Here is a 26,581-nt window from a genome sequence, read left to right as displayed (position 1 = left end):
AATTATACCCCAAGGGGTTGGTGCAGCTGTTCGATGCCTAAATAATGCAGGGACAGATACATTTGTTCTGTAGGTCCTCTGAAGACGGCGCCAGAGAGATGAAGATTGGCCTATCGATGGGTTTAATTTCAGACGACGGCTCACGAAGTGAGAGACTCTATAGACGAAGGATATTGCAAAGACAGCAGCGAAGAAACCGTAAAGAGCGTGACTAGAAAGCTTTATTAGAACAGCGGATCATGCAGTGTCAATCCTTTCTGTACCCATATCTTTCACGTGTTTGAATCGAGTCATCCCAATCCACCTACATAAGAATGTGTAAGGATCAATGTCATTCCGTCAGAAATAGAAACACCAATGTGCCGCCTTACCATTGTTTGGTATGATAATGCAAATAAATCTTGAGCAATAAAAATGGGGGTTGAATATATGGTGATAGACCCCAGGTCATCATAGCTAATATGAGGCCAAGCCACATATTGCTCATCAGAGATGTTGCTAATTAATGACCATGGTGAAAGCGAGACAGCTCCATATTGTCGGCACGTCTCGTTGAGATCATTGAGACCGTTGGCTATTTCGTCATCTGTACATCTATAACGCATACATAAGAATGTTGACTGGACAGAAAGTCTATCAGTACACTGCTTTTCATAATACGTGGAAGTCGCATCACTTGAGCTGAACGTTATTCGGGAAATGGGATATTGACAAGCTGTTGAACAGTGATCCGTAGCGCTCAGCACGGTTTTAATGATCGAGAATAGTGTATACGTGTGGATAATGCGTGACAACATTTCCAAATAAATGTCCGGCACTAGGACGAAAGATGGTAGTCACTTCAAACGTTGGCAGTATCATTGTCAGAAATATTGGCACGGAGCTTGGCCTAAATATTTATATCTATCAATTAAACAGATTGGTCCTGTTCCTTTGAAAAAATTTTTAATCCCTCTCTCAATTTCACTTAAAACCGACATCGGCTTCTTAGAATGCCCCCATTTATGACTATTTTCATTACGAGAATAGTCATTCTTCAGGGAGATAGTAGTTAAATAATACTAGCTTCATATTGTCATGTGCTAACAACATCTGATGGCTCGGGATTTGCGACTCCTAGCGGAAGAAAACGGTTCACGAGCCTCATTTTTTGGGGGGATTATCTCCGTCCACCCGCCCCGTTAAGTCACAGTACATACATTCAGTAACTTGACAAATGGATTCAAATACAGTATACGTTCGACCTAGTCTAAGTATTTTGGGAGGAATATGACCTTCCAAAGGAAGTAGGGTGGATGATTGAACAGCAGAGCAGAATTTCAATTCAAATGTTGATGTGTGAGCCACACAAATATAGAGTTCATTTAGCGAGGACATGATGCAACTCAAGGGCCAGAATGGTCTCATCTGAATGTTACCAGCCAATCATCCAAGAAGCGGCAGCAAGAAAATGAGTACTTCTCGTGTCAGGTGGGTCGCTATGCCAATCGCGTGGCCGAGAGCAAAATTTTGCTCGTTTAATTGAGCGATCAGCGTCAATTGATTGATAAGATTGATCAGATAACTCTAATCTACTGCACACTTGCCGGTCCCACCACCGCCACCAATGCTCTCTTCCAGTCAATCAAAAACAATGCCACTGCGCTAAGTGCTTTCTCTCTCTGGTACATCGTCCGGCGGCTCCTTTGGTTTCTTTTTTCTTCCATCGATCGTATGATCATTTTCCAAATATGGTCTTGAATTCTCCGGCCTCGGAGGAATACTATCCCACCCTTAGCCTGTAAGTTTGGAGCAATTTGTTTCTGCTGGTGGGTCTGCTTATTGGCACGCCAAATTATATACCCTCAAATGTGGAATAGCTATCTCAGAGTATTTACGCCCCGCTCTGCCAGGGAATTTTTGTCTCCAGGTAGGCATTGATTCATAAAAGCATAACTACAAAGAGGTCTTGATATCTTCATGATCTGTAGCTTTCTATATACTACCGGCCTGTCCAGCATTATATAGATTGGCATTGAAAAGATACTAGAAAGACTAGCCCATTTCTTTCTGTGCGTGTAGCAGTAATAGCGCCGCCCACTCAACCTGGCAGGCGGTCAACACAGTAAGCTAGCTAGAAAAGGGAAATACACGTGACTCGAAAACCTCGGGCGTGTCTTTTTCAGTTTGTTAGGACATTTGCAGTTGCACAGAAATGTCGGTTTGTATGGGGGTTGGGATTGATGCCTGAGGCGACCACACCAGACCCGTGAATAAAAGATCGTAGAGCGGGGGCTTATTCTACTATGCCATGTAATAATCCTGCATGACATTCGAGAGTTACCCACTTTATTGACAACGTTTGGAGCTATGGTGAGAATTACAACTGGCAATGTCTTATTTATCTAGTTTCTAGACACTCATCTGGTCGGTCCACAGCTTTTCTGAGGATGTGTTGACCACCGGCATAATTTCCCATCCTCGTAAGCCTAGCACGAGATATTCTTGCTACTGGTTCTGGTGTTAGACGACTACACAACTCGGGTCGTGACCTATGGCACTACCATCGAGTCTTTTAAAGCCTAAAACAATAAGGATCTTATGATGTTTAGCTTCGTAGCAGCTATAATGCCAGGGCCTTGTTTCCCAATAAAGCTCCTCGGTGGACATCTGGATAGAAGAATAATATTTTTTTTAAGTAAACGATACTTACTACGTTGAAAGAAGCTCATGTGTGCTGCCAACTGTAACTACCTAGTTCGGGCATACAGCGATCAATTAATCTCTTGCCTGCTGGCAATTGGTACGTTTATTCACGTAATCAATTGATGCTGGGTGATACAAACATTTCAACTAGTGACTGGTAGGAGCTCCGCTGCCAACATACCCCGTCTGTGGTGTCGCGTCACAGTAAGGGATAAATGAATGGGCTGAGATATCCGATTAGTGCAAGATGGGGGGCGCTGGTAATATAGTAAATCTGTGCTATCCTCTCATCGTGTACTCACTTATCTGTTTTGGCGATATATTTCTTCGCTATTTTATACTCTGGATTCCTGAAGAGTTATTCGTAATTCAGTCAGAATTCATTAGTGGTGTTGTAGTCAGATATATGCTTCTGTGATAAAGCCTTTTGCTCTTTATTTTTCATAATATTGGGTACTGGTGTACAAATATGTATCTATTATACTAGAAAATGTCCTGATATCTCTTAATTAGTAATGTCAGCAAGAGAGCTGTTCTCGATTATAATATTAGTCATAAGGTTATTACATATATATAAAAATGTATAAGTTGCAGCAAGTAGTGTGTTATTTGAAGTTGTATGGGTATAGTTTAGGAACTATTGTCCGTGCACAGGCCATGGTTCAATATTAATGCCGAGGCTTATAGACACCAAAAATATCCTGAAACTCCGAGCAACAGTCTTAACTCCTGTGACAGGTGGGTAACCCTGGTTGATCGGCGATAGTATCGGATCTCCTCAATCGTGGACATTTGGAGTTTCGATATTATTGTGATGGGCGATTCACCGGATGCCGAGAATGCCAGATTTCAGTCCCTGTTGAGTGTTGACCTGCGACACTTTACTCACCGGAGCTTGGAGTATCAAAGCTCAGTCCCATAATTAATATCCTTGACCAGAATACCATTGTTATTGATGCAGTAAGGCCCCTGTCAATCGTCTGGACATAATGAGGAAGTTGGGATGCTTGGCAGTGCCAGTGGAGACCATGACGCAATGGAACGACGTGGTTAAATTTGTCTCTTTGCTTTTGAGGACTCTTTCGAGTCCTCGGGTCACTGAACGACGCACAACGGGTCTTGGGTTGTGGAATTTTGGGGAAGAGCCCTCAGTAGTGTTGAATATCTCCAGCGATCGCCATGCCGATCGGTACAGCCACTGGCTGCCGGCGACGAGCGGCACAAAAGAAGTCCCTCGGAAGAGCTGGATGACGTCGCGAGCGCGCTGATTCACGGACTCCCAACCTGAAACACGCACCAAGTGGAGGCAGAGAGGCGCGATCCATCACTATTGTTTGTATCAGGCCTGTGGGCGCGTTAGTGAGGGCGCTAGAGCCCGTTAGCCTGTCAGGGGAGAAGCTCAGGAGTCGTAGTCAGAACCCTCGATGGTCCCTCGGCGTGTATTCGTGCAATAGCGGAGTACATGGTCCCTGTGGACGGTCTGTCATTGGAGTCTGGTTAGTGGTTAGCTAGGCCCGGATACTAATACTAAGCACGTAGTCAGTAATTAGTAGTCCTGTTGGGGCGGCTTGAGGCCATTTGTCGAGCGGTGACTGCAGGTACCAGCCACTGTCTGACGGTGAGGACACTGTGTGTAGTATATACTGCTGACTCGATGTAGTAGTTGAGAAGAGGACGAGAGGAGGATTGTGCAACGACAGGAGTCACATTTAGGAGTAGCAGGTAGTCACCAAGCACAGCAAGTTGGGTGGTGGAGCCATCCCGCGCCTGCCTTTTGTCGATCTGAGCAGGAGCACAACCCTATTGTCCGCCGTGCCGGGGAGCCCTTGCAAATTATTACAGTACATATTCTACTACATCTTCGACATATTCGACGTCTTTCTCATCTTTACATATTGCATCCTGCCTTCATTCCTGCTTCCCCCCCCCATCTGCAGTACCATCCGCCAACTCCCCCCGCCGCGCTGCTATGATTCATAGTGATCACACCGGTCGGAGTGCGTGCGCAACATACCGTCATCCTTGTGCGGCTATCTAGGGTCAACAAACCCCAATAATAATAAGAATCTGGCATTCGCATCACTCCACCGCCAGTCTCGACCGGCATTTGAAGAACAACAGACCATCAGGGCACCGCAAAAAGAACACACCACCCCCCGCTAATGCTCTAGTTGCTAGTCCCTACGTGTTCGTTCGCTTGCTTCGCTTTTCCTTCTTCTTCCCCCCTCTCCCTCCGATACCATTCTGTCGCCCTCGACCCCATGATTCCCCTTCGCCGAAAATCACGTCGATGGATCCCGTTCGCTGCACCGATTCTCGGCCTCTTGGTCGTGCTGCAACTGCTAAGGGGCCCGCAATGGCCCATGCTCGCGACGTCGAGGAGCAATGCCGGTAGCGCCAGCGACAGCATCAGGAGCAGCAACGCGGCCACCACCACCAAAACCCCTCTTCAAAAGCCTCTGCAGTTCCTGTGTCCGCCGCTCCCCGGGATCGAAGACGTCCTCGTTGTGCTCAAAACCGGCGTTACGGAGGCGCTCGACAAGGTGCCTGTCCATGCCAGAACGACATTCCGCTGCGTGCCAAACTATTTGGTCGTTTCGGACTTCGACGAAACCATCGAAGGGGTGCAGCTGCACGACGTCCTGACCAATGTGCAGCAGGACGTTAAATCGAATATTGAAGATTTCAATCTGTACAACCGACTAAAGATCTACGGGCGCCAAGGCCTGGTGGATGACGATGCCACGGAAGAGGAAAATGGCGTCTTTGGAATGCCCAACAACCCAGGATGGAAACTCGACAAATGGAAATTCCTGCCCATGATCGATGCGGCCCTTAATGCGAAGCCCGATGCGAAATGGTATGTCTTTATGGAAGCCGACACACACATTGTCTGGGCAAACTTGGTGGCCTGGCTGGCTCAGCTGGATTCGAAGGAGCCACATTATCTAGGCACCGAGACGCAGATTGGGGACGTCTTGTTCGCCCATGGCGGGTCTGGGTTTATTTTGTCGCAAAAAGCGATGCGATTGGCGTCCAAACAACGCCGCAAGCTTGTCAACGACTACGACGAGTATACCGACCAAGAATGGGCAGGTGACATGGTGCTGGGCAAGGTACTCCATGACGCCGGTGTGGATTTGACATTCACCTGGCCGCTATTACAAAACGCGCGCTTGGGAGAAATCGAGCCCCTTACAAACAGTTTCTACCGCCAACCGTGGTGTTGGCCTGTGGTCGGATTCCACCATCTCAGTCCGGAGGACGTGGAGGATATGTGGAAATTTGACCAAGACTGGTTCACCAAGGTTTGTCCCTAGTCTAAACATAAACATTAGACACGATAACTAATAAACGCACAGAGACATCACAAATACCTTCTTCACTCCGACATCTTCCGCGAACGTCTCCTCCCGCAAATGACAGCAGGCACCCATGAGAACTGGGACAACCTTGCCGGCGATCTTGTCGAAGATCAAGTCATCAACACCGTGGGCGAATGCCGCCAATTATGCGAGGAGGACGGGCTGTGTCGTCAATTCAGCTTCCGCATGGGCGAGGACCCAGACAATGAAGGGGAATTACGACCAGAATGCCGCACTTTTGAATCACCACGACTTGGTGTTGCGCGGGAAGGCACAACGTCCGGCTGGATGATGACCAGGATAGAGGTTATAACGAGGGCGCGAGGGTACTGCCAAGCGCCAGAGTGGGAGTAACCAGACCTTCTTTCGACTTTTTTTTTATATCAGCCTCGATGGCTTATTATCTATTGGAATGGTTTGTTGTTGGGATAGAACACTTGTATAATTACAGAAAGGCATAGCTACGGTGTTTTGGTGCTTTGGACTGGAGTTATCGGCGCCACTTATTAGGAACGGCTAATACTACCTACAATTAGGCTGGGTATATTCATTTCACCAATGAATACCGAATTAATTTTTTGAAAACATTCCTATGGAACCTTCTTTATCATAGACCGTAGATGTCCAAACCTCAAAAAATGCAATCTACTCATGATGAATCTACTTCAACATGCTCAATCCGCTGCGTATGCAACTGAACCAACTCCGGAATTATCAGACTCTCAATCTCCAACCCCCGTCCCTGCTCATCTCCCTCATCCCCATCCCCTTCCTGCCTCCCCTCCTGGCCGCCCCTCTCCTGACCATCCTGATGCTGGCCCTCTGCCAACCCAATCAGATTCTCCTCTCCCGAGATCGACTTACTCCTCCGCGTCTTGGGCACGCGAATCCAGCGCTCATGCGGCGGGTCGGGCGTGACAAACACCACCTCCCACTTCCGCGTCGACAGCAGATTCCCAATCACCAAATGATGCGCGTACCGCTGCAGCGACGTGCGCGCCTTGTACACCAGCAGATTCGGGTCCGTCTCCAGCTTAAACGAGACAATCATACTCCCCTCGGGCGCCCAGCCATCGACTAGCCGGTGCAGGAATTTCGGGACCGGGTCTAGGTCGATAACCAGTTTCTTGGACTTGTTGCTAGGCTGATCCTCATTATACCCGGTATACACATCGTCGCCATCCTCGAGCGGGTTACTGTTTGACCTGATGTTTGGATGTGCGGGGATCTCCGAGGACTGGATCTTATGCTCAGCCATCCTGTCGCGTGGGATGAAAAAGTCGCTGACGGCAGCGGCAAGATAGAAGAGCGCGTTTGCACCGAGCGGTTTCATGAGGTGGGCGAGCGCGCGGAGCTCGAACATGTACTCGGTGACAGTGGTGAAGGGGAGGACGAGCAGCAGGTTGTTTTGCTTTGCGAGACGGTACTTGCGGAGCACGTCGCGCATGGCGGTCTGGTACTCGCTGCGCACGACGATGGCCGACGAGGCGTCTTCGTCCATGAAGTCGAGGAAGCAGTTGGTCGAGTGGCTGTAGTGTCGCGAGTACGGGAGCAGTGAGAATTGGCGGTGCAGGAAGATGACTGCGTAGCCATTTTCGAGGAATTGCTCGGCCGATGCGGCGCCACGTGTGCCGGCGGAGAAGTTGTCGATGAACCGGACCGTTTGTGTTTCGAGCTGCGAGGGATTAGAAAAAGATATGGGAGGTGTATATAGAAGGAGGAAGGGGGGGGTTACCGGGACGGTGGTTCCGCCGCTGGTGACGAGGACGACTCGACGGTGCTTCTCGACTTGGAGATCAATGAAGGCGCGGGCGAGGGCTTTGTGTTTGTTGAGGGCCTTTGGAGGGGGGTAGTTGTTGAAGTAGCTTGATTCAGCCTCGGTGGCGTCCATGATGATATTTTGTGGTAGTTGTATGCAAACAGAGCACTGATTGGCCAGCAGCGATATATCAAGATAGTTCTGCACAGACCGATTTACGCAATTTGATATTCAAATGTTTTGGAAGTGTAAATGGATTAGATGCTCTTGTTTACCAGTCTATACAGTGATTAGCACTCTCCAGTCAACGCGGGGTATCAGCATACAGCTTAAATGACGTTTAATAGACAAAGCCGAACCCGCCGGCTATCTCCAAGACGGATGCGTGGGATGGAGGGCGTGCAGATATTATTTAGTGTCGGGTTAGGGTCGATTTATGGTCGATTTACGGTCGGTCTGAAAGGATATTGACGAGAGAAGAGAACAGAAGAGTGCGAAGAGAATTTATCCTCGGTCGCCGGGTCAATTGATGACTGCCGACCTGATGTTCTCAGAACTACGATGTAGCTGAGATACCTCGCTGCCCTCCGCCCGGCTGACTCCACATACCTACTATACAGTGCAGTACCGAAAACAGACTGGTGTTTATCATAATATATACATGTACGCGCGAAGATAATACAGCATTTCGCTTAGATTTATTGGGGTGCTTGAATGCTAATGCTGTAATTGTTAATTCTATAATTCACCAATTGTGTATATATATATATATTAGTTGATAGTGTCGAGACTATAAATACTTGCTACGTAGAGCCTGGCTGAAATTGCTCATCCGACTCGCCATCCCCCCATGCTGCATATTACTCAACAGAGCTTCCTCGAGCGCCGACTGTGTAACGCTGGCATCTACGCACGTTAGCCCGGACCGGACACTAGTATACTACTGTGGGAAAGTCATACCATCCAAATCACTAAAACTACTGCCCATGCTTGGTGTTTCCTCGCTGCTCTGGTTCGCCGAACCCGCCCGCGTCGAGTCTTGACGAGACAGATTCGCAACTCGTCGCGGGCTAAGTGGTGCAGAAGGCCGCTGTGGGCTGCCACCAGCGGCGCCGGAGCTGGCGGAGCTGTCTAGACTCGCGAGCTCGCGTCTGTGGGATGGAGAATGCCCGGTCAATTGTCGTCTCTGCCCTTCAAAGGCCCGGCTTTCCTGGCGAAGGGTTGAAGTCATGTGCTGAGTGGCTGATGGTGTGCCATGCGAGAGAGGAAGGAAAGCGGGCGATTCATCCTCATCATCGCCGTCGTCGTCCCTCAGGCCAGGTTTGTGGACTGAGAAATTTCCGAACCGGCGAACCCCCGGCATCCTCCGACTTGGGGCATCGTCGTCTGAATCGGATTCGCTATCCGACTCGTCTGACGATAGTGGCGGGGATTGGCTCTCTTCCTCGACTTCCGGGGCTTTCTGGAAAACAGTCAATGTTGGTCGCTCTCGAGTTGACGCTGGACGTCTAGTTGAAGGCCCGACTGGGTATTCTATGGGTTGCTCGGGCGTGATTTGTGTCTGCATGACGGTGTTTGAAGAGCTTGTCCGAACCGAGGATGCTATAACCATTAGCAGAAACTGGAGATATGTTTGTGCTCATACATTTATCCTTAGTAGTCGTGGACGATGAACTCTCTGGCCGCATCGGCTGGATTTCTTTCTGCAGGGCTGATAGTCGTGAAGGGACGCGCGAGCCTAGAGATGTCAGATTTGCCAACGCTGAATAGTTGATAACCAACCTCCGCTGCCAGCCCGTCTCATCGCCTGCCCTCCCAGCGCGTCACTTCCAGATACTGAGCCAAGCGCGGGTGACGGCGAGGACTGTGTATTGCCAACCTTGCGCATCTGGGCTCGTACTTGCGAGAGTTGGCGGTCGTAAAGCCATGCTGCTTGCTGGAGGAGGAAGGAGAGTGTGACATCAAAATCATCGGCACTGCATTATTAACTATTGCACATTGCATCTACATGGAGACACAAGTCATACATTGCTTTCCCTGCCGTATATCAGCCGTCCGGTTCATTATTCATTAATAGAAATCGAATAAGAACGGATAAATAGAATAAAAATAGATGCAGGCATACAGTCTATATCATCCCTTGCAGGCCGAGAGAGAATCTCCCACAAAGCACGGTCTTTGACAGCATTCCAGTTCGCCTGAGTTCCCTGATGTTAGCATTTCCAGCAATGTACTGAGCGCAGCCTTACAGGTGGAGGATCGATGAAGTCGCCCCGAGGAAATGGCAGCCGCACGAAGACGGTGTACTGGACGTCGGGAGTCGAAACTAGCGGCGCCATGCTGATACAAAGATACAATATTGCGCGGTTACCGTACAAGTCCAGAGCTGTGATGTTCAAGACGATGTTCAAGATGCAAGGCGAGAACGGTGATAGCTTATTCGCGTCTGCCATAGCCGCCCCGCAATGCCGTCACCGCCACGGAGGGCGTGGCTGTAGGGGGGGCGTTACTGCAATCATACTCTTGGCGCAGATACTATATAGCGCCTTTTATTTCCACGGCCCAACCTAACATGACAGAAGATATATCAGCCATTCCATATGATAGATAGCACTCTGCTATTATTAGTTGGCCACTATTCTAGACAGAATCCACCGTAATTAATGAATTGATGCATGCAGGTGGATCGACCCCTGAAGCTCCTCTACTGCCAGAATGCCACGATGATAAAATCGAAATAAGATGGCCATATTACTATTTATTATTAATATCAAGGGAACCCTGAATGATAATATGTACCCGTGGCGAGATATATTTATTTGAAATGAGAACTCAATTTTGGGTGTAGGATGACCATGCTAATTATTTACTACCCCTGATTGATCATCGCGCTGACACGTGGAAACCGCAAGTGTCCCTGCCAAGTCTGATCGAGACTGCGTAAGCACAGGCTAGATGAGAACAGTTGGTTTCAACTGTCAATGTCCGAAGGAATGCAGGAAGTTGGACGCGGCCTTGAGTCATGCGGTGTGGCATATGTCGTCAGAGAGGGTCGCAAGGTGTAAACTTACAAGCATACAAAGATCACCAACAATATTAAATGTCAAACTGACTGTGGTCATGAAGTCTTTATTTACCAATATGATTGTGTGTATGTATTGATACTGTAAAAAAGGTCACATGCGGCTCTCAGCCTTAGCTCCCAGCCAATCGCCGTCGTCCATTCTCCTTCTATACCGTGTTTCCCCTGCGCCCTCACCTGACCCGACAGTGCCGACACTATCACGACAATTCACTCATAAGCACGATAACCAAGAATGGCGATAGCATGACACCATGGTCTGGCAACGCGAATCGCCCCCAAGCCGTAACCCATCCTCCCGCAGCCATCTCGTCCGAGTGCTTCATCTGATGCCACCGACTCCAGCAGTGGGGCGGCCGTGACAGTGGCCCTCCCCGCGCCCCTCCTATATTATTGTTTCATTTCCTGTTTTATTTATTGTTATTTGTTATTCAGGAGAGGAGGTCTTCAATTGATATAGGAGAGGCATCTCGGCAAGCCGTCGTCATGGCCTCCTGGCTGCCATTGATCGATGCAGGCTATCGGACCGAAGTGCTCTGGCTTGACGGCGACGACACCGAAGACCGCCTGGACGAGCGCCTAGTGGCCGCAGCCTCCGAGCTGGGTTTGCGAGTGCCCTACATCCAGATCGCGGCCTCGCTGGCCGCCTCCATCAATGCTGGCTGCTTGGATATTGTCTCGTCGTCGTCGTCGCTGAGCTCGACCCCGACTCTGTCGCTCAACAATATCAACTCACCCGTCAGGTCGAGCGGAGCGTCCGTCGAGCTCCTAGCTGGCTCTTTCTCCGACACCACCCTGTCGGACCACGGCCATTCCGACAGCATCCCGTCGATTGACTCGTTTTCGACCTGCCAAACCTCCATCAGTTCCTTCGATGCCAGAGCCTCGCTGCACAATGAGCGTCATCCGCGTGTCGGGCACAGCTCGCAGTCGAGCATTGCGCGATCAGCCGAGCGAAAGCGGACGAGTTTTATCAATGCCATCGGCAAGTCGTTTCGCAGGCGTCGCACGCCGTCTGGGATAACCCTGCCCCCGGATGCGCAAATAAGTCTGCGGAGGGAAGGCGTGACGAGTACGGTACTCGTTGAAACGAGATCTGTGATGCCAGCTCCGACGGCCGTCGAGCCACCCGCTGTGGAAGAGAAATTGCACGTCGAAGTGCCAGTCTTTGACGAGGCCGCTGTGCAGAGAAGTTTGGAAAATGAGCAGTTGAAAGACATGCTCGACAAGCACAAGGCGCAAAGGTCGCGGTTCGTTCACTTACAGAATGGCCTGTTGGATACGTTGAAGGAGAAACATCTCGCCATTATTGCAGAGAGAATAACTGCCAACAAGCAAGAAGAAGCAGAGAAACAGAAGCAGGTGAGAGGAATAAGATTCCCTTGCATAATCATAATCATCTAACAGAGTATGCAGAACAGCGCGCATACTGCACGAATGGAAGAGCGTCACCTGGTAATCGAGATCGACCAGATCAAGGAGTTTGACAAGGCCAAGCGAAATTTGCAAACACGCATCAAACATATGGAAGGCTACTTCCAAACCTCCAGTCCCCCACAGTCACCTAAGTTAGGGTCGGAGTTGAGTCTTGACCTCACACGGTCAGCACGTACCGTAACACGGCGGCAGAAAGAGCAGCTCGCGCAGGAGTATCTGGACCGAGAGTCAATGGACCAGCTGCACGAAGCGCGCATAAAAGTTCTTCGCGAACGCCAGGAGCGGCAGCTGCAGGAGACCAGCGCACGGCTCGAAAAGGAGCTTGAGAATCTAATCGCCAAAAATGCCGATACTATCGCAGACCTCGAACGTGACCACCAGAGCGAGGAGCAAGAGCTCCTCCAGGTCTTCGATACCAAGAAGGCGCGGCTGCGATGGCGCTGGAATATCGAAGAAGCTATTCTGCGCAAGCAATTGCAGGACAGGGATGCAAAGCCATACGGACCTTTACCGACAATATCGTTCAGCAGTCCGAGTGACGACTTGCCGGTTTTGAGAAATCCATTCGCCAACCCTTGATCGCGACTCTTGATCACCGTTGCACGCAATCGCGACTTTATATTATCTTAATATACCCGGAGGCACGTTGCTTGAATTCTGATTATTACTGATACCCATTTCGCTGCATTGGCCCTCTTGCATAGCGGTTGAATTGACGACGAGTCTGTATATATATTGTTTATTTGGTCACTGTTAGAATTCCGCTGTAATCTAGTTTAGACATTTCTGCCATATACGAATACGAAGACATGGAAGGAAACATTTTCAATGGCGTGTATTCATTGTAGATGTTTCAATCTGCCCACCAATGTCTCTACCCGACGATCCCCGCCTGTCAAGACATCCTCTGTTCGTTTATCGCGGCCTCGATCACCAATAACCACCGCCCGCTCGACCAGCCCCGAGTTTGACAACTTGAACCGCCCGACCCGTCCATCCCGCCATTCCAGCCGTACGTATCTCGCTTCCAAGGACGTTGCAGCAACAGACAACAACGCCGACTTATTCTGTCTCTCCGTCACCCCGTCATCTCGAATCCCTAGACTCTCCCGCAGCCACGCAACAGCGTCGCATCGAATATGCCACGCCGCAATTTCCTTCCGCACATACCGCACAAACGCAGACAGGTCTTGTTTTCTAGCCCTATCCGGTTTCAACACCTCATCCCCCGCATCGCTCGTCTGTCGCTGAGGCCGTGGTAATGGTAGATATCTCTGCGCTATCTTCTCAACGGGGATAAAAGCGGGTATCGTATGTCGATACACCGAAAGACGTTGATGCGACGGCTTCCCAGTGGTATTGTTCGCAGTGGTGGTTCCTTTTTCCCGTCGCAAAAGAAGGTAATACGGCTTCGCGAACTTGCCGCTGCGTTCACATATATCGATTCTTACGCCCAACAGGTTTGGCGAGTCGGAATATGGGTTCGGATCGGTCCATGGGAACGTCGTGGTCGAGAAGGCCAGGCGGTGGTAGTTTGTTTCGCGGTGATCGCGTGCGCTCTCGAGCACGGGGGCGAGGTCCGTGGCTGTGGCTGACGCTGCATCGACATTTGCCTCGACTGCTTGGCGGATGTAGTCTGACGCGAGGAGGCTGCTGGAGAGATAGCGGCGTCTGTTCTGGAAGCTCTTAACTGCGCACTGATCAGTACGATACTACCATTAGGTAGGATGAGATGCACCTTCTTCTCGGATCTTGGATATTTCCGACTCCAACCGCTCCAACGACTCGTCTATTCTGGAGAACGTGTCGCTATCCATTGCCGTTACTCGCGCATGTAGTGTGTAGTGCGTAGTGTGTAGTTGGTTGTTGATGTTTGTTTGCGGAAGCGCGCAGATGCACGAACCATGCGTCGCGGAAGCACGTGACCTGTGAGATGTAACGACAGACACAACTGTGAATAGTCCTTGCTTAACTAACTATAGGATGGTCAGCATTTTACTATTATTTTCCTTTAATTTTAATTTTAATTATGTTTATGTATTTAGTAGTGCTATTATTAAAAGGCTGCTGCGTTCAAGGTTATGTAAGCTCGCAACTGGGGAAATTGCGACTGCCGATTGCGTATGCACGACTGAGGCTACGCCTGGTTGCTTTATTCTGTCTTCAATATGAATTGATATCCTATCCTATCCTATCCTCCTCCTTCGGTCTGTTCTCTAGACACCATCCAGGCAGACAAGCCCGCAGATAGAGGGCTAGTTCGCTCCAGAGCGGACTTGGACCCAATCATCCAGCTCCATCGTTGAGGCCAGCTTGCGGCTTGCCAAGTTGCCTCAGGCAGAGCCCCCGGCCCGCCACATGGATGCATTCCACCACTTCTGCTCCGGACTCCCCTACGCTCGTTGCTCCCAATCCTACTTTCGTCTCTGCTTCACACTCCTTTCCAGATTCCTCTGCTGAAGACCGCTTTGCGCATGACCTAGAATTGCAGCCTTTGTCCCATCCCGCAACACAATCCTTCCACGCGAACTCTCTAGACGATAACACCGACATCGAGACAGATTCTGAGAGCGCTGACACCTCAGACCTCCAGCAACGAAGACAGATGAAGCGCCGGGCTCGTGATAAGACATCCACCAACGGTGCTCCCCCGGGCCTGACCATCGACACTGGGTCTCAAAACGGCCACGCCAACGGCGACATGAATTCACAACTGGAGATGCGGAGGAAGGACCCCTCGGTGGACTCGCCTTCATCGGCCCAACATGCTGCGCGAGTGATGAACAGAGAAAGCTTTACCTTGGATGACGAGCCTGCGGAGGTACCTCGCACGCCCATGTTGAAGAACACGAGCTTCTTTGCGCTGCCGGAGCAGGATCGGAGGAATTTTTTGCTGCTCGTGCTGTTGTATTTCCTACAGGGTATTCCCATGGGACTGGCTATGGGATCGGTTCCGTTTCTTCTTAAGCCGCATCTTTCTTACGGCCAGATCGGCGTCTTCTCTCTCGCCTCGTATCCGTACTCTTTGAAGCTGTTTTGGAGCCCTATCGTGGATGCGGTGTGGAGTAGGAGAATGGGTCGACGTAAGAGTTGGATTACTCCCGTGCAGCTACTTTCCGGCCTGGCCATGGTTTATTTGTCAGGTCGAGTCGAGTCCATGTTGCAGAGTGCCGGTGAAAGCGATGCTAATGTGTGGACTTTTACCAAATGGTGGTTCTTCCTCGTCTTTCTATGTGCTACCCAGGATATCGCCGTCGATGGCTGGGCTCTTACCCTACTCTCACCACAAAATATCTCTTACGCCTCCACCGCGCAGACAGTCGGTCTCACCGCAGGCCATTTCCTTTCTTATACCGTTTTCTTAGCATTCAACTCTCCAGACTTTGCCAACCGCTGGTTCCGCTCACCAGCCAACGCCGACACAACCACTGGTCTGCTTTCGCTTGGAGGATATATTGCATTTGCAGGGTGGGCGTACATTATTGTGACATTCGCGCTATTCTTGTTAAAGAAGGAAGAGCGTAGTAATGAAAAGGACAGCATCGCTGAAGTCTACCGCAGCATGTGGAGTGTACTGAAGTTGAAGAACATTCAAATGATCATCATCGTCCATTTGATCGCCAAAATCGGATTCCAGGCTAATGACGCCGTGACCAGTCTTAAGCTCATCGACAAGGGCTTTGGACAAGACAACATGGCTTTGGTTGTGCTCCTCGACTTTCCCTTCGAGATTGCTCTGGGCTACTATGCCGGTCAATGGTCTACCGAATACACTCCTATGAGATTATGGAGCTGGGCCTTTGTTGGTCGGCTTGCGGCAGCCGCTCTGGCTCAGTTCACCGTCATGATATATCCTGCTGGATCGGATGTACCTTTTTGGTATCTTCTCACGGTCATTATGGAACATATTCTCTCGACCTTCGGAAACACAATTATGTTTGTGGCTATTTCTGCCTTCCATGCTCGCATTTCAGATCCTGCTATTGGAGGAACTTATATGACACTTCTTGCAACGTTCGTGCCCTTCTTTAACCGATGGAAATTTTAGATGCTAACGTGACTATAGAGTCTCCAATCTTGGCGGAACATTTCCCAAGTTCTTTATTCTTAAGATGGTCGACGCTTTCACCTCCGCAACCTGCGTCCCACCATCTACTTCCCCCGATCCCTCGAAACTCACCGGGGAACTCGTCACGTCAGCATTCTCATGCGCACTCGAAGCAGACCGCAGTCGGTGCAAAGCCGGCGGCGGCGAGTGTGTTGTTGAGCAGGACGGATACTATATTACCAACGTGGTCTGCGTCATAATCGGCATTGTGACCTTTTACATGTATATCCGGCCCACAGTTTTCAAACTCCAGGCATTGCCTCTGCGTGCCTGGAGGGTCGCATTGGGATCAGGCAGCAATAGATCTCAGTAACAGCGCTCAGCATATGTAAACCTAGTTCAAGAATCAAATTCATGTATTACCACCTTCAAACTACATAGCCTAGTATCCCTTCTGCCCTGCCTTCCCATCACTAGACGACCTAATCCTCGGCTCCTCCGGAAATGCCTGGTTCTCCGGCTTCACATCGGCATAAACCCGTTTCCAAACATCCCCCAACCTATCCGGCGTCGGCCACGCATTCTCCTCATCCCGAAGCCACAATCTCAATAAATGCCTCTGGTTCTCCGGCGTATCCGTAAACGCGTCCCGGGCGTGAAAAATACTCAAATTATTCACATACTGCACATCTCCAGCCCGGAAATCAAGACCAACAGCATACTTCTCCGCGAGGAAATGCAGCGCATCCAGCGCTTCCGCCTGAGCCTCTGTGATAGGCGGAATATCCGTGGAGCGAGGCAGGGACTGGTAGCCTGTGAAACTGCGGCGCGCGTATTGGATCAACACTCTTTCTGGCGCTGAGGCCGTTGGCGCGGTGTGGAAGAGCAGCGGGCGTGTGGTATAGGGCTTCTCTTTGTTCCCGAATCTGCTCATGTCAGTTTCTGATCACCACAAACAAACAAATCTTATATAGGAATTACCCATCAAACACCCATTCATCCTCCGCCAATGTCTTGATTAAATCCGGCCGCGTGGCAGCCAACTCATTATACACCCTCCAACTACTCGCCAACCGACTAGTCCCGCCCTGCGCCGCCTCACTCAGCGCAAACAACGAGATAATGTCGCCAGCATCGGTATGGAAAACCTGTTTATCGGTGGTATACGCGGGAGCCCCGATCCGGCCCTGCGCTTCCGGCCGCGTCGACAGGTCTTTGATATGATTGAGCACGATATCAGAGACAACGCTCCCGTCGTCGGCTACGATCCGATCCTGTCGGCCTCGTATCTCCGCGACGTGCGAACTCACGCCCGCATAGATTATTATATTCTCTTCTTTAGTGTGCGCGTGCACCGGCAGGCCGCGGAGCACTTTGAAGCCATGGCCATGGTGCAGCTCGTGCGATATCGAGCGGAGTTGACGGTGGAGGGTTGGAAGGGGGAATGTTTCGGGTGTGATGTATCCCAGGGGTTTATTCAATGCTAGCACTGGTCAGCTATACATCCTTGTTCTAGAGAAAGGTTTATGGCCAACATTTGAAATGCGCCAGCCCCTGTTCAATCTCCTCCACCTCGCTGGCTGTCAATTCATAAGTCCAATTATATTTCCCCTCGAGCTCAGCGCCTTCCCAGACGAGCTCTGATTTTAACTCTTGCGGGAATCCCGCCGGCAAGTCTTTTGGGAGAGTCTCGGTTGCAAGACGACGGGCGGTGCGGGCCTTGAACTTGTCGTGGTCGGGGCATAAGCGATGTCAGGCTGGACGGGGAGGGTGATTGTCTCTGTAGCTGACATTTTGAGTATATTCCTTCTTTCTGAGGTTTGTATTTGATTGGTATTGATAGAAACAAAGTGTCGATCTGAGAATGTTGAACCCCAATGAGGGGTAAAAGTTAGGGTTATATGTATCCGATCTGGTGTTGCGTGATTGCCGCGTTCCCTTGCGAAAGCACTCTCAATCGATGTCGAATCACTGCCTATTATTAATCATGAAGATCGCTCGAGCAATGATATGCCTTGTCAAACCCCGCATCGGGTGGTGTTGTCGATTTCGTCATTTGGTGCTAATATGTATAATTATAGGAATGTCGGGTATATTCTGCATCGCTGCTCTGCGGTGGACTTTGGTTAAGAAGTAAAAGTTGGTATATACATATATCGGGCTAGCTCGATGTCATCGAGAATCTTGGAGAACATAATTCGAGAATGGTTACATGTACATATACATGTACTCACGGGTTCTAGACGAGGCTCTAATAACGCAACTGTTTTTGGTGCAGAATATGTCAGGGTGTATATCGAGTAAGTAATTGAGCATGTATTATGACAGACTTATATGTATAGATATCTTCTTCTTTAATCATGTTATTCTCAAGTATTACGACCCTATAAGGACTGTTTTATCAGCTACAGTAGCGTGTTCTCACCCACCAATCTCATGTCGACAATACGTGCTCGTAGCTTAGATGATAACGGGCGTTTGCGAAATTTAGTATTCACAACTTATAATTTTTGATAACATAGTTGCTGGTCGATTACATGTATGTAGGAATTACCTACGAATAGTTCTCGCACGCTTCCTATGATGACCAATATTTCAAACTTACTGTAGCGAGCCATATTTTGAAACAACACTACCATGACAAAATGCTCAAATACGTGTTAAAGCTTTATTTCCAGGGTCTGGGTACTTAGAAGGTTGAGCCCACGCGGAATGTTACCTTTCGACTTGAAAAGGTTGTCCTCGCAAACCCTAGTTTCTAAAATAGGTAATTATCGCCGTCAGGTGTCAGTTTAGTACGGAGTTTTGGTTTCTTCAACCAGGATCGCATTCAATTGCTTCGATTCGCCATATTTGTAATAATGTGCACATCTGGATCTATCTTAGTGGTACTGAGGTATATCAAGGTACAATCTTATGCCCTAATTAGCGGCCATGATGAGTACCCTAAGGACTATCGAAAAAGATATTCTGGTTTTCACGAGTCCCTCAGTATATTGATCGCGGTGGGAATTCCTACTAAATGACAGTATGACAGCTCAAGTCTCCGCCTGACTATCCGCGATTTTCTCTGATAATCACAATATTACCACGCCAGACTGGGATGAATTCGACCTGACCATAGGCTGATAATATTAGAATGTCGTTAATGAACCCCGTGTAGAGCGAATGACACAACGCCGACCCACGCTAGTCTGTCGTGGCTTGATGACCGAGTTCTACGAACAACTCTGAATTTGGCAGAAAAAGCAAGTACAACCGTGGTGCTTCTACCAATCACATTAAGAATTGTGACCCTTGTAGTGAATGGATCCCCATTTTGACACATTTTCAGTTCTTCTACCCCGCACCTGTACAGACCGAATGAATGCTCAGCCGCACTCTTGTAGCCTCGCTCCCTAGTCTACAGCCAAGCAATCTCTCCATGTCTTGAAATAATCCCTTTACCACCGTTTCATATTTTTCAACTTAGACCTGCTATGATTAGGAATCCTTTGCTAAGGTATGCTCTCGTCTCATTTATCCCATTTTTGCTAATTTGTCTGTCCGTCTAGCTCTTGCGCATTTGAGAGACTTCTCTTGTTTCCCACAATCGGGTTGGAACCAGTGGAATTCTGCCGTGATGGAGCCACCGAAAGATCCTGGAGGACCTGGAGGACCAGAAGACAGGAGACTATCCGATGAAATTGAACCGACGGATAACAATGGACAGGTAGACAGTGAGCCTCAAGAGCACCCCAAATCACTGGAAGACAATGTCGCTATGGAAGATAAGACACCTCTAGATAATTTTGAGCAACGGGAAGATACTGTTCTTAGCGGTGTTGGACCTAGCGAAGATATTGAACCATCGTCATCTGATGCCCCGGCGATGCTCGTACCCCCAAGCAAAGATGGACGGCAGAGCGCCGCTGCTCACGAAAATTTGACAGAGTTTGAGGGCAAAGCTGGTGCCTACGTATACAAGCCTGGAACATCGACTCTAGTTTTCCGTCCGGGAAAGCAGGGTGAAAGCTTGAACGGGGAAACCCTTCTCAAAGCCGTTCTCTTAGGCCAGACAAAGCACGTTGAGTATCTTCTCAATGCTAAGGTCTCGACAGAATTCAAGGACGATGACGATCGCACTCCGCTTCTCTGTGCCGTGGAAGAAAACAACATCGACATTGTTGAACTCTTGCTGCGAAGCAAAGCTGACTGGAATGCAAGAAATAAGTCGAAGCGGACAGTGTTACATATAGCTTCATCTAACGGATCCAATGGTATAGTTCTCAAGTTTTTGAGCATCCCCGAACTCGATTTAGATGCTCAGGATGAACAGTTCGAAACTCCTTTACACCTTGCTGTAAGGAGTGGACATCAAATGGCAGTGAAGTTTCTACTAGAGTTTGGGGCAAATGTCAATGCAAAAGACAAAAAAGGTTTCACGCCTCTACATCTAGCGGCAGCGAAGCGAGGACCTACCCTGGTTAAGATGATATTAGGCAGCAAGGATGTCCAAGTTGATGTGAGAGCAAATAATGGTCGGACACCGTTGATGCAGGCCTGTGAGCGGGTACCTTCCCCGGAGTGCGAAGAAGTTGTGAAGCTGCTTTTAGACAAGGAAGCCGACCCTGCAGCTTGTGACCATAACGGAGAAACGCCTATATTTCTGTCAGCTTGGGTAGGAAATCGGGGGAATTTGGTCAACTTAATCTCTTGGAAGAGAAGACCAATCGATATCAATGCTCTTACCGAAGACAATCGTTCCGCTCTGTTCGGTCCGGCAAGGTTTGGTTTCACCACCATTGCTCAGCTGCTGTTGGATGCAGGTATTAACAGTATGGTGAAAAATGATGACGGAAGGACTGCCCTTTTAGAATCCGCAAAGTACGATAAAATCGAAGTCATGCGTTTGATTCTTGAGAGTCTGGTGACAAAATATGGACAAGAACGAAGAAAACTTGTTCAACCAGCCCTTTTTGAGGCGGCTGTCCAAGATAGCTCACAGGTAGCTCGATTTCTGATTGAGCAAGGAGCTAGCATGGATGAAAAAGAACTTGCTTCCCAGAAGACTGCGATGGAGATCGCGAATGACCATAGTAGCCGGAAGGTCATCGCCGTACTGCTCGAGAAGGGCGACCAACTTGTCAGCCAAGGTCCATCACTGGGAGACCGGTTGCAAGAAGCGCCAGCTGAAGCTGAATTGAAAAAGTTAGTGTTGGAAGACAGTGCTGTGGACCTTACTTTTGGTTTCCAATCTACGATCGCGTCTTTCCCTTATGACACTCGGAATAAATACAGAATAAAGAGGCCCCAACTGCGCAATCTGCTGTATGACCATAGCCCTGAACCAATACGGTATGGCCTTAAAGAGGCTGAGTCGACCAGCAAGAATTTCCGATGGCTACATGTTCCTTCTAACAATGTATGCTTCACCCTCCCTGTATGTTCGGAGAATTAACGGTTTGGCAGATTGTATGGGTCAATGTGAGTGGCGCAACTATACTGTCAGTAGGAAATGGCTAAAATCTTTGCGACTATAGAAGCTGATAAGCAGAATGTACAAAGAGTGTCACCCTCCAGAGAAGGCAAGCTACTTTCAAGAAAAGTGCAAGTATCTTTTTGGAGAAGAAGTCTGGACGAGGCATCAATATCAAATGTCACACACATCTGTTGCGCATAGACGATTCATCCGACCAATCTGTCAACGGATCGCGTTGAGCGATACAGACGATAACATGATGATGGTCCTCCCCTACATTCACTGGGAGACTAATAGCGGGCGGAAACAAATGACAGACGTGATAGTCGAGGCAATGAAGAGACACCTTAAAGATCCACAACCTCTATCAACTTCGAAAGGACTGAACGAAGCATTAGAAGAGCTAGAAAAAATACGGAAATCCAAATTTATGGATCCAGACGATGACGCGACATCTGGGTACGCAAGCGATTACTCGTATTACGACTCCTACACCCGTACGTCAAGCGTATCGAGCGATGGAAGGTCCCGATGGCCCCGAGACAAAGTTACTAAAGAAACCGAGCCTGCAGCAGATCCAGACGTGGATTGGATCTCTAGAGTCGCGTTAGAGACATTGGAGAATGAGGTCATTCGTGCAAGGCATGCGCCTGTTGAAAAAAAAGCAGAACAAGAAGAACGTAGAAAGAAGAGGATTCAAAAAATCGTCAAGGTTGCCAAAGAATCTCGCAGATCGGACGAGAAATTGATCTTGGCCTACATGTTCGATGAAATTCCATTACACTTCCGCCGGACTTTAGACCAATACTACTACTATACCCTCCCGACCACCGAAGCTCGCGATTCTGATCAAGTGGTCTCCCGGTACTTCGAGAAGACATGGCCCGAGGAGGAGAATGAGAATTTAGTGTTGATGGTGGATCAACTCTGGCTGTGGATTCTGGACAATGGTTTGCGTCTTTTCCAATCATGTTTCAATGTCAGATAAGTAACCTTATAAACTTTCAGATACGATAGTCACTAGCTTCCCTCAACGTTGGAATAAGTCTGAGGAAAAATCGGAGAAAGATCCTGATCCGAATAATGATTCGGACATTGTGGAAAGCATTATTCGCCAAATTGGGAAACAGGACAGACGGCCTCTGACGAATGTTTTCGATCTGGCGGAGCTGATCGTCAGCAAGTGTGTTGGAACCATGTTTGAACACCCTGATATCGCGAATGAAAAGCTACGGTTTGCTGAATTTTTCGAAATCTCCATTGGAAATGTGGTAGGTTTCAGCAGCGTTGACCTTATCTGGTGCGGTTCTAACAGGCGTTAGACGAACGAAGAGTCAAAGATGTTCAATGACTTCACCGATCTATTCGAAAGGCTTGCCAAGGATGATCAAAACATTTCAACATCCGATGAGCTTAAAAAGGACCTTAGAAAGTTGTTCGACATTTCAGAGGAAACAAAACTAGTTAAGGAGATCAAGGATATTCGAGATGAGCTCCATATTATTTCCACTATCCTCGAGGACCAAGAAACAGTTCTTGTTGATATGGAAGAAGCCATTCAAGCTATGAAGGCCAGAAAGACTGAGGGGGTTGAGCAAAAGAAACTGCAGACGGCTTCGAGTTACCACAGTCTACCTGAGCGTGTCCGTATGCATAAAGCGGTTGTTCAAGGGCTTGATAAACAGGCTGAAAAAACCTATGTAGCAGTACGTACAACCTCAAGTCTCACAGATTCTTGCTAATTGTACCAGTTGAAGGACCTTTTAGATCTGAAGCAGAAACAAGGTAGCCTCATTCGCCCTTTTTTTTGTTGAAAGAATGCCATGCTTACGTTTAACCAGCAAATGTTTCGGAGGCTCGCACCCAAGGAAAACAGGCGGCGGAAACTGCTAGACAGGGCCAAACACTTATGTTGTTCACTGTCATAACGGTCTTCTTCGTAAGAAATGATTCTCCCACCAGGTATTTCTATAAAATGAGCTCATATGGTAACTAGCTTCCAATGTCATTCATGTCTTCGTTTTTCTCCTTGGACATCGCCGAATTTGTCCGAAATAGTGATGGTGCATTAAGCTTAGGATATGTTTCTGAAATCATGTGTAGGGCTCCCCAAATTGTTATTAATCTCGGATTAAATGCTAACAATCCGAGCAGTCACTGTTACAGTTGCTGTGGTCATAATTTCTCTCTCCTTTGCCTTCCGCTGGGAACTCTTCGTCGTATTCATCACATATTGCAAAGATCCTCTGAAAAGTTTCCACGAGGGTTCGAAGAAATTCTTGAAATCGGTCCAGAAGATCTCTACGCGGAGAAGAGAGAGGATCAATATCATAGAAGAAGTAAATAAGCCATCGTCCGATAGTGACGAGGTCGTCGTCATTGAGGAGACGTCACCACCGAGACGCCGCCTAAGGTCGCGCGAATATCGCCGTGGCAGACCCTCTCGTTATTCTCCTTCTCCGGCACGTTTGAGGTTTGGAAGACGGCGGGATATCTCTGGGTTGTTTGCTTTATTTGGGCTACGGCTGGGGACTGGAAATGTAGATGTGGTAGAGCGGTACTCAAGACGAAGGAGTCCTTCGCTTCGGACAGGAACAGGATGGTTTGGAGGACGACAACGACAACGAACTGAAACGGTAGTAGTAGAAGAACGATACGGACGACGAGGAAGTAGTTCTGTGTGGGGATGGTATGGGAATGATGATCGACGCTCTGCCCCGAGAAGAAAGAAATGGCCTCCGTGGGCGTGGTTTGAAAAAAGTCTAGCTCCAACGCGACGAAGCCGAAGAATCCATTTCAGAGATGAGTCAGGTCAGACGGGTCTGAAGGGGATTTATGCCAGCTTTATCACGCCGCTGCTGGGGTGGTTTGGAATATCTCAACGAGCTCCTGAGAGCAGAACATCGGTGACCTCAAGCTACTTATCATATGAGGGTAGTGCAAGTTCGCATGACAGAGGCAGTAATGAGAGTAGTGACGCGCGGTCGCGTTGAGGTTGCTGATCCTAGGGGATTTGTGAGCGGTTGTGGTTGGTCCTAGACAATTGAATATTATTGATCAGATCGTTGGATGAAATGGGTTGTTGAACGCAGATATGAATGGAGCCATATGGAGTGTTGGTTGGTTGATCATAGGGAAGACGAAAAGCCGATATGGTCTCGCACAGGCACAACTCAAAAGATCAAATATTGTCAATGATAAACCCAACAATCTCTAGGAGCAGAAGTAGATGTGGTATATTTCGGATAGAAACGGCAACCATCATCAATGAAGGAGAACATGAAAAAAATGACAGCAATTCTCTACGGTTTTACATGTCGGTTGATGTAGTTCTCCGGATCAAGCGACTAGGTAGTCCTCTATAGACACCTCTATGGTTGCGACCTAAGATTGAGTGCAGTAATAAGAAAGAACTCATCACATCCAATTGGCCGTATAAGCGCTGTCTACAACCTGCGGTTACGAACTTCAAACAAGGTATATTAAGGTACGATATGATGTCCTAATGTGCTCCACATGTATAGATTATTTATCTACAAGTTGTTCTGACATATAACCATATGAAGCGTTTCTCTTGCGATAAATTGCTTTTATCGACATTGTTTATTTCAACCTATGTTTGACTCTGTGAATATTCTTGAGTACAATTTCCTCATGCAATCGCCTCGGCACCCCTTCCTGATCAAGGACGTGCCTTAATATAGTCTAGGAAACGTTGCACCTTTTGGCACTCTCTATCAACCCAGAATTTGCTTCCACGTTCAACATGCTGAATAGCTCCTCTGCCGGTACCTATAGGAATTTGAATATCCTTCAGACTGTCGCTTTTACGATCGAATTCCACAAACTGGACTTTTCTCCCCACAGCAACAATTCCGTACATCTGATGTCCATGGCTCCTTGACTTGCTCGAGCGAAAGTACTTTGCTAGTTCGTCTCTGGCAGTGCTCCAAATGGACTGCTGCGTCTTACCGCTCCTTCGTTTGCATTGAGTGATTAGAAAATGGCACTCTCGATGAGTGCTATTTGGCTGTGGTTTGTATTGGATGGTATGGAGATCTGCAAATCCACTTTGATTTTTCTCCTCTGGCCGTATTATGTAGTTCTCTGTTGGGGAAAACTGGCAGCCGAGGATAGCATTCCATATGCCACTAACTGTTCCTTCTGTATCGTCAGTTCTTATTCCTTCAATAGAGATCTGGATTCCTGATACGCCGTAGTACTATTCAATGTTGTTGATTAGTTGAAAATCTCCAATAAACGTAATCAGAATTCATACGGTGTTATTTCTGGGGTGCTGCCCGGCTTCGTGGCGTGGTGTGTCCATGTTCAGTATTTGACTTCTCTTAGATCTTCACGAGATGTTTTCCTAGCCGTGAGATAATCATTGGAGAGTGTATGAATCATAAGGTTCCCAAGCCTTTGTAATCAGTGAAGAGGAGATATTAGGGTCGATCAAACTGCCCCAACTCATCCTGATGATGAGTAAATGGAGAAAATATTGGATTGGCGAGGTAAGTGAGATGGAGTTCCGTATATGCTTTCTGTCTAAATTCCGATTCCTAATCCGCTTGGTGCGATGAAGCTCCCCTCTTCCCACTCGAGATTATCAAGCAAATGTAGCCTTTAAGGCCACCCATGTGTAATAGATTGGGCCCCTAGTGGGGATGTCTGTCATAACTCATAGTTGGATATGGACAATAAACTTGATTAATAATAATATTCTTTACGAGATATCTTAGGA

The 26,581-nt window shown here is 48.4% G+C and overlaps 10 protein-coding genes across 10 annotated transcripts; 5 read left to right on the top strand and 5 right to left on the bottom strand.

Moving 5' to 3' along the window:
- Positions 1–4,946: 4,946 nt before the first annotated feature.
- On the top strand, positions 4,947–6,404 carry BGW36DRAFT_400996 (uncharacterized protein; the record flags this gene model as incomplete). The annotated part of the gene is made up of 2 exons (XM_046218697.1): positions 4,947–5,993; positions 6,048–6,404. The coding sequence occupies 2 exons, from the start codon at positions 4,947–4,949 to the stop codon at positions 6,402–6,404; spliced, it is 1,404 nt and encodes a 467-aa protein (XP_046066765.1).
- Positions 6,405–6,699: 295 nt separating this feature from the next.
- On the bottom strand, positions 6,700–7,941 carry BGW36DRAFT_432364 (DNA/pantothenate metabolism flavoprotein; the record flags this gene model as incomplete). Its single annotated transcript, XM_046221127.1, has 2 exons — positions 6,700–7,725; positions 7,786–7,941. The coding sequence occupies 2 exons, from the start codon at positions 7,939–7,941 to the stop codon at positions 6,700–6,702; spliced, it is 1,182 nt and encodes a 393-aa protein (XP_046066764.1).
- A 571-nt stretch (positions 7,942–8,512) lies between these two features.
- Positions 8,513–10,227, bottom strand: BGW36DRAFT_388978 (uncharacterized protein). Its single transcript, XM_046217283.1, has 7 exons — positions 10,059–10,227; positions 9,935–10,007; positions 9,837–9,846; positions 9,592–9,785; positions 9,455–9,547; positions 8,770–9,411; positions 8,513–8,715 (listed from the first exon to the last, which is right to left on the bottom strand). Exons 1-7 carry the CDS (start codon positions 10,146–10,148, stop codon positions 8,600–8,602), a joined length of 1,218 nt encoding a protein of 405 aa, XP_046066763.1. The 5' UTR covers positions 10,149–10,227; the 3' UTR covers positions 8,513–8,599.
- Positions 10,228–11,377: 1,150 nt separating this feature from the next.
- On the top strand, positions 11,378–12,907 carry BGW36DRAFT_306128 (uncharacterized protein; the record flags this gene model as incomplete). Its single annotated transcript, XM_046212122.1, has 2 exons — positions 11,378–12,253; positions 12,308–12,907. The coding sequence occupies 2 exons, from the start codon at positions 11,378–11,380 to the stop codon at positions 12,905–12,907; spliced, it is 1,476 nt and encodes a 491-aa protein (XP_046066762.1).
- A 260-nt stretch (positions 12,908–13,167) lies between these two features.
- Positions 13,168–14,145, bottom strand: BGW36DRAFT_432361 (Cenp-O kinetochore centromere component-domain-containing protein; the record flags this gene model as incomplete). Its single annotated transcript, XM_046221126.1, has 2 exons — positions 13,168–14,018; positions 14,067–14,145. The coding sequence occupies 2 exons, from the start codon at positions 14,143–14,145 to the stop codon at positions 13,168–13,170; spliced, it is 930 nt and encodes a 309-aa protein (XP_046066761.1).
- A 788-nt stretch (positions 14,146–14,933) lies between these two features.
- Positions 14,934–16,749, top strand: BGW36DRAFT_306362 (acetyl-coenzyme A transporter 1-domain-containing protein; the record flags this gene model as incomplete). The annotated part of the gene is made up of 2 exons (XM_046212142.1): positions 14,934–16,342; positions 16,395–16,749. The coding sequence occupies 2 exons, from the start codon at positions 14,934–14,936 to the stop codon at positions 16,747–16,749; spliced, it is 1,764 nt and encodes a 587-aa protein (XP_046066760.1).
- Positions 16,750–16,798: 49 nt separating this feature from the next.
- On the bottom strand, positions 16,799–18,218 carry BGW36DRAFT_388972 (uncharacterized protein). Its single transcript, XM_046217282.1, has 4 exons — positions 18,140–18,218; positions 17,912–18,101; positions 17,358–17,859; positions 16,799–17,302 (listed from the first exon to the last, which is right to left on the bottom strand). Exons 1-4 carry the CDS (start codon positions 18,167–18,169, stop codon positions 16,819–16,821), a joined length of 1,206 nt encoding a protein of 401 aa, XP_046066759.1. The 5' UTR covers positions 18,170–18,218; the 3' UTR covers positions 16,799–16,818.
- Positions 18,219–20,427: 2,209 nt separating this feature from the next.
- Positions 20,428–20,856, top strand: BGW36DRAFT_261233 (ankyrin repeat-containing domain protein; the record flags this gene model as incomplete). The annotated part of the gene is made up of 1 exon (XM_046210072.1): positions 20,428–20,856. A coding segment is annotated over one exon (429 nt), but the record flags the coding sequence as incomplete, so codon positions are not given.
- Positions 20,857–21,738: 882 nt separating this feature from the next.
- On the top strand, positions 21,739–24,989 carry BGW36DRAFT_57335 (uncharacterized protein). The gene is made up of 7 exons (XM_046222434.1): positions 21,739–22,787; positions 22,846–23,105; positions 23,160–23,543; positions 23,589–23,622; positions 23,679–23,776; positions 23,834–23,936; positions 23,992–24,989. Exons 1-7 carry the CDS (start codon positions 21,914–21,916, stop codon positions 24,828–24,830), a joined length of 2,592 nt encoding a protein of 863 aa, XP_046066757.1. The 5' UTR covers positions 21,739–21,913; the 3' UTR covers positions 24,831–24,989.
- A 481-nt stretch (positions 24,990–25,470) lies between these two features.
- On the bottom strand, positions 25,471–26,164 carry BGW36DRAFT_411393 (uncharacterized protein; the record flags this gene model as incomplete). Its single annotated transcript, XM_046219170.1, has 2 exons — positions 25,471–26,059; positions 26,117–26,164. 2 exons carry the CDS (start codon positions 26,162–26,164, stop codon positions 25,520–25,522), a joined length of 588 nt encoding a protein of 195 aa, XP_046066756.1. The 3' UTR covers positions 25,471–25,519.
- Positions 26,165–26,581: the final 417 nt, after the last annotated feature.

The sequence above is a fragment of the Talaromyces proteolyticus genome (assembly GCF_021365285.1).
Source record: "Talaromyces proteolyticus strain PMI_201 chromosome Unknown BGW36scaffold_13, whole genome shotgun sequence".
Classification (NCBI taxonomy): domain Eukaryota; kingdom Fungi; phylum Ascomycota; class Eurotiomycetes; order Eurotiales; family Trichocomaceae; genus Talaromyces; species Talaromyces proteolyticus.
The sequence above is the reverse complement of the archived record's forward strand: the minus strand, read 5'-3'. Positions and strand labels throughout refer to the sequence as shown.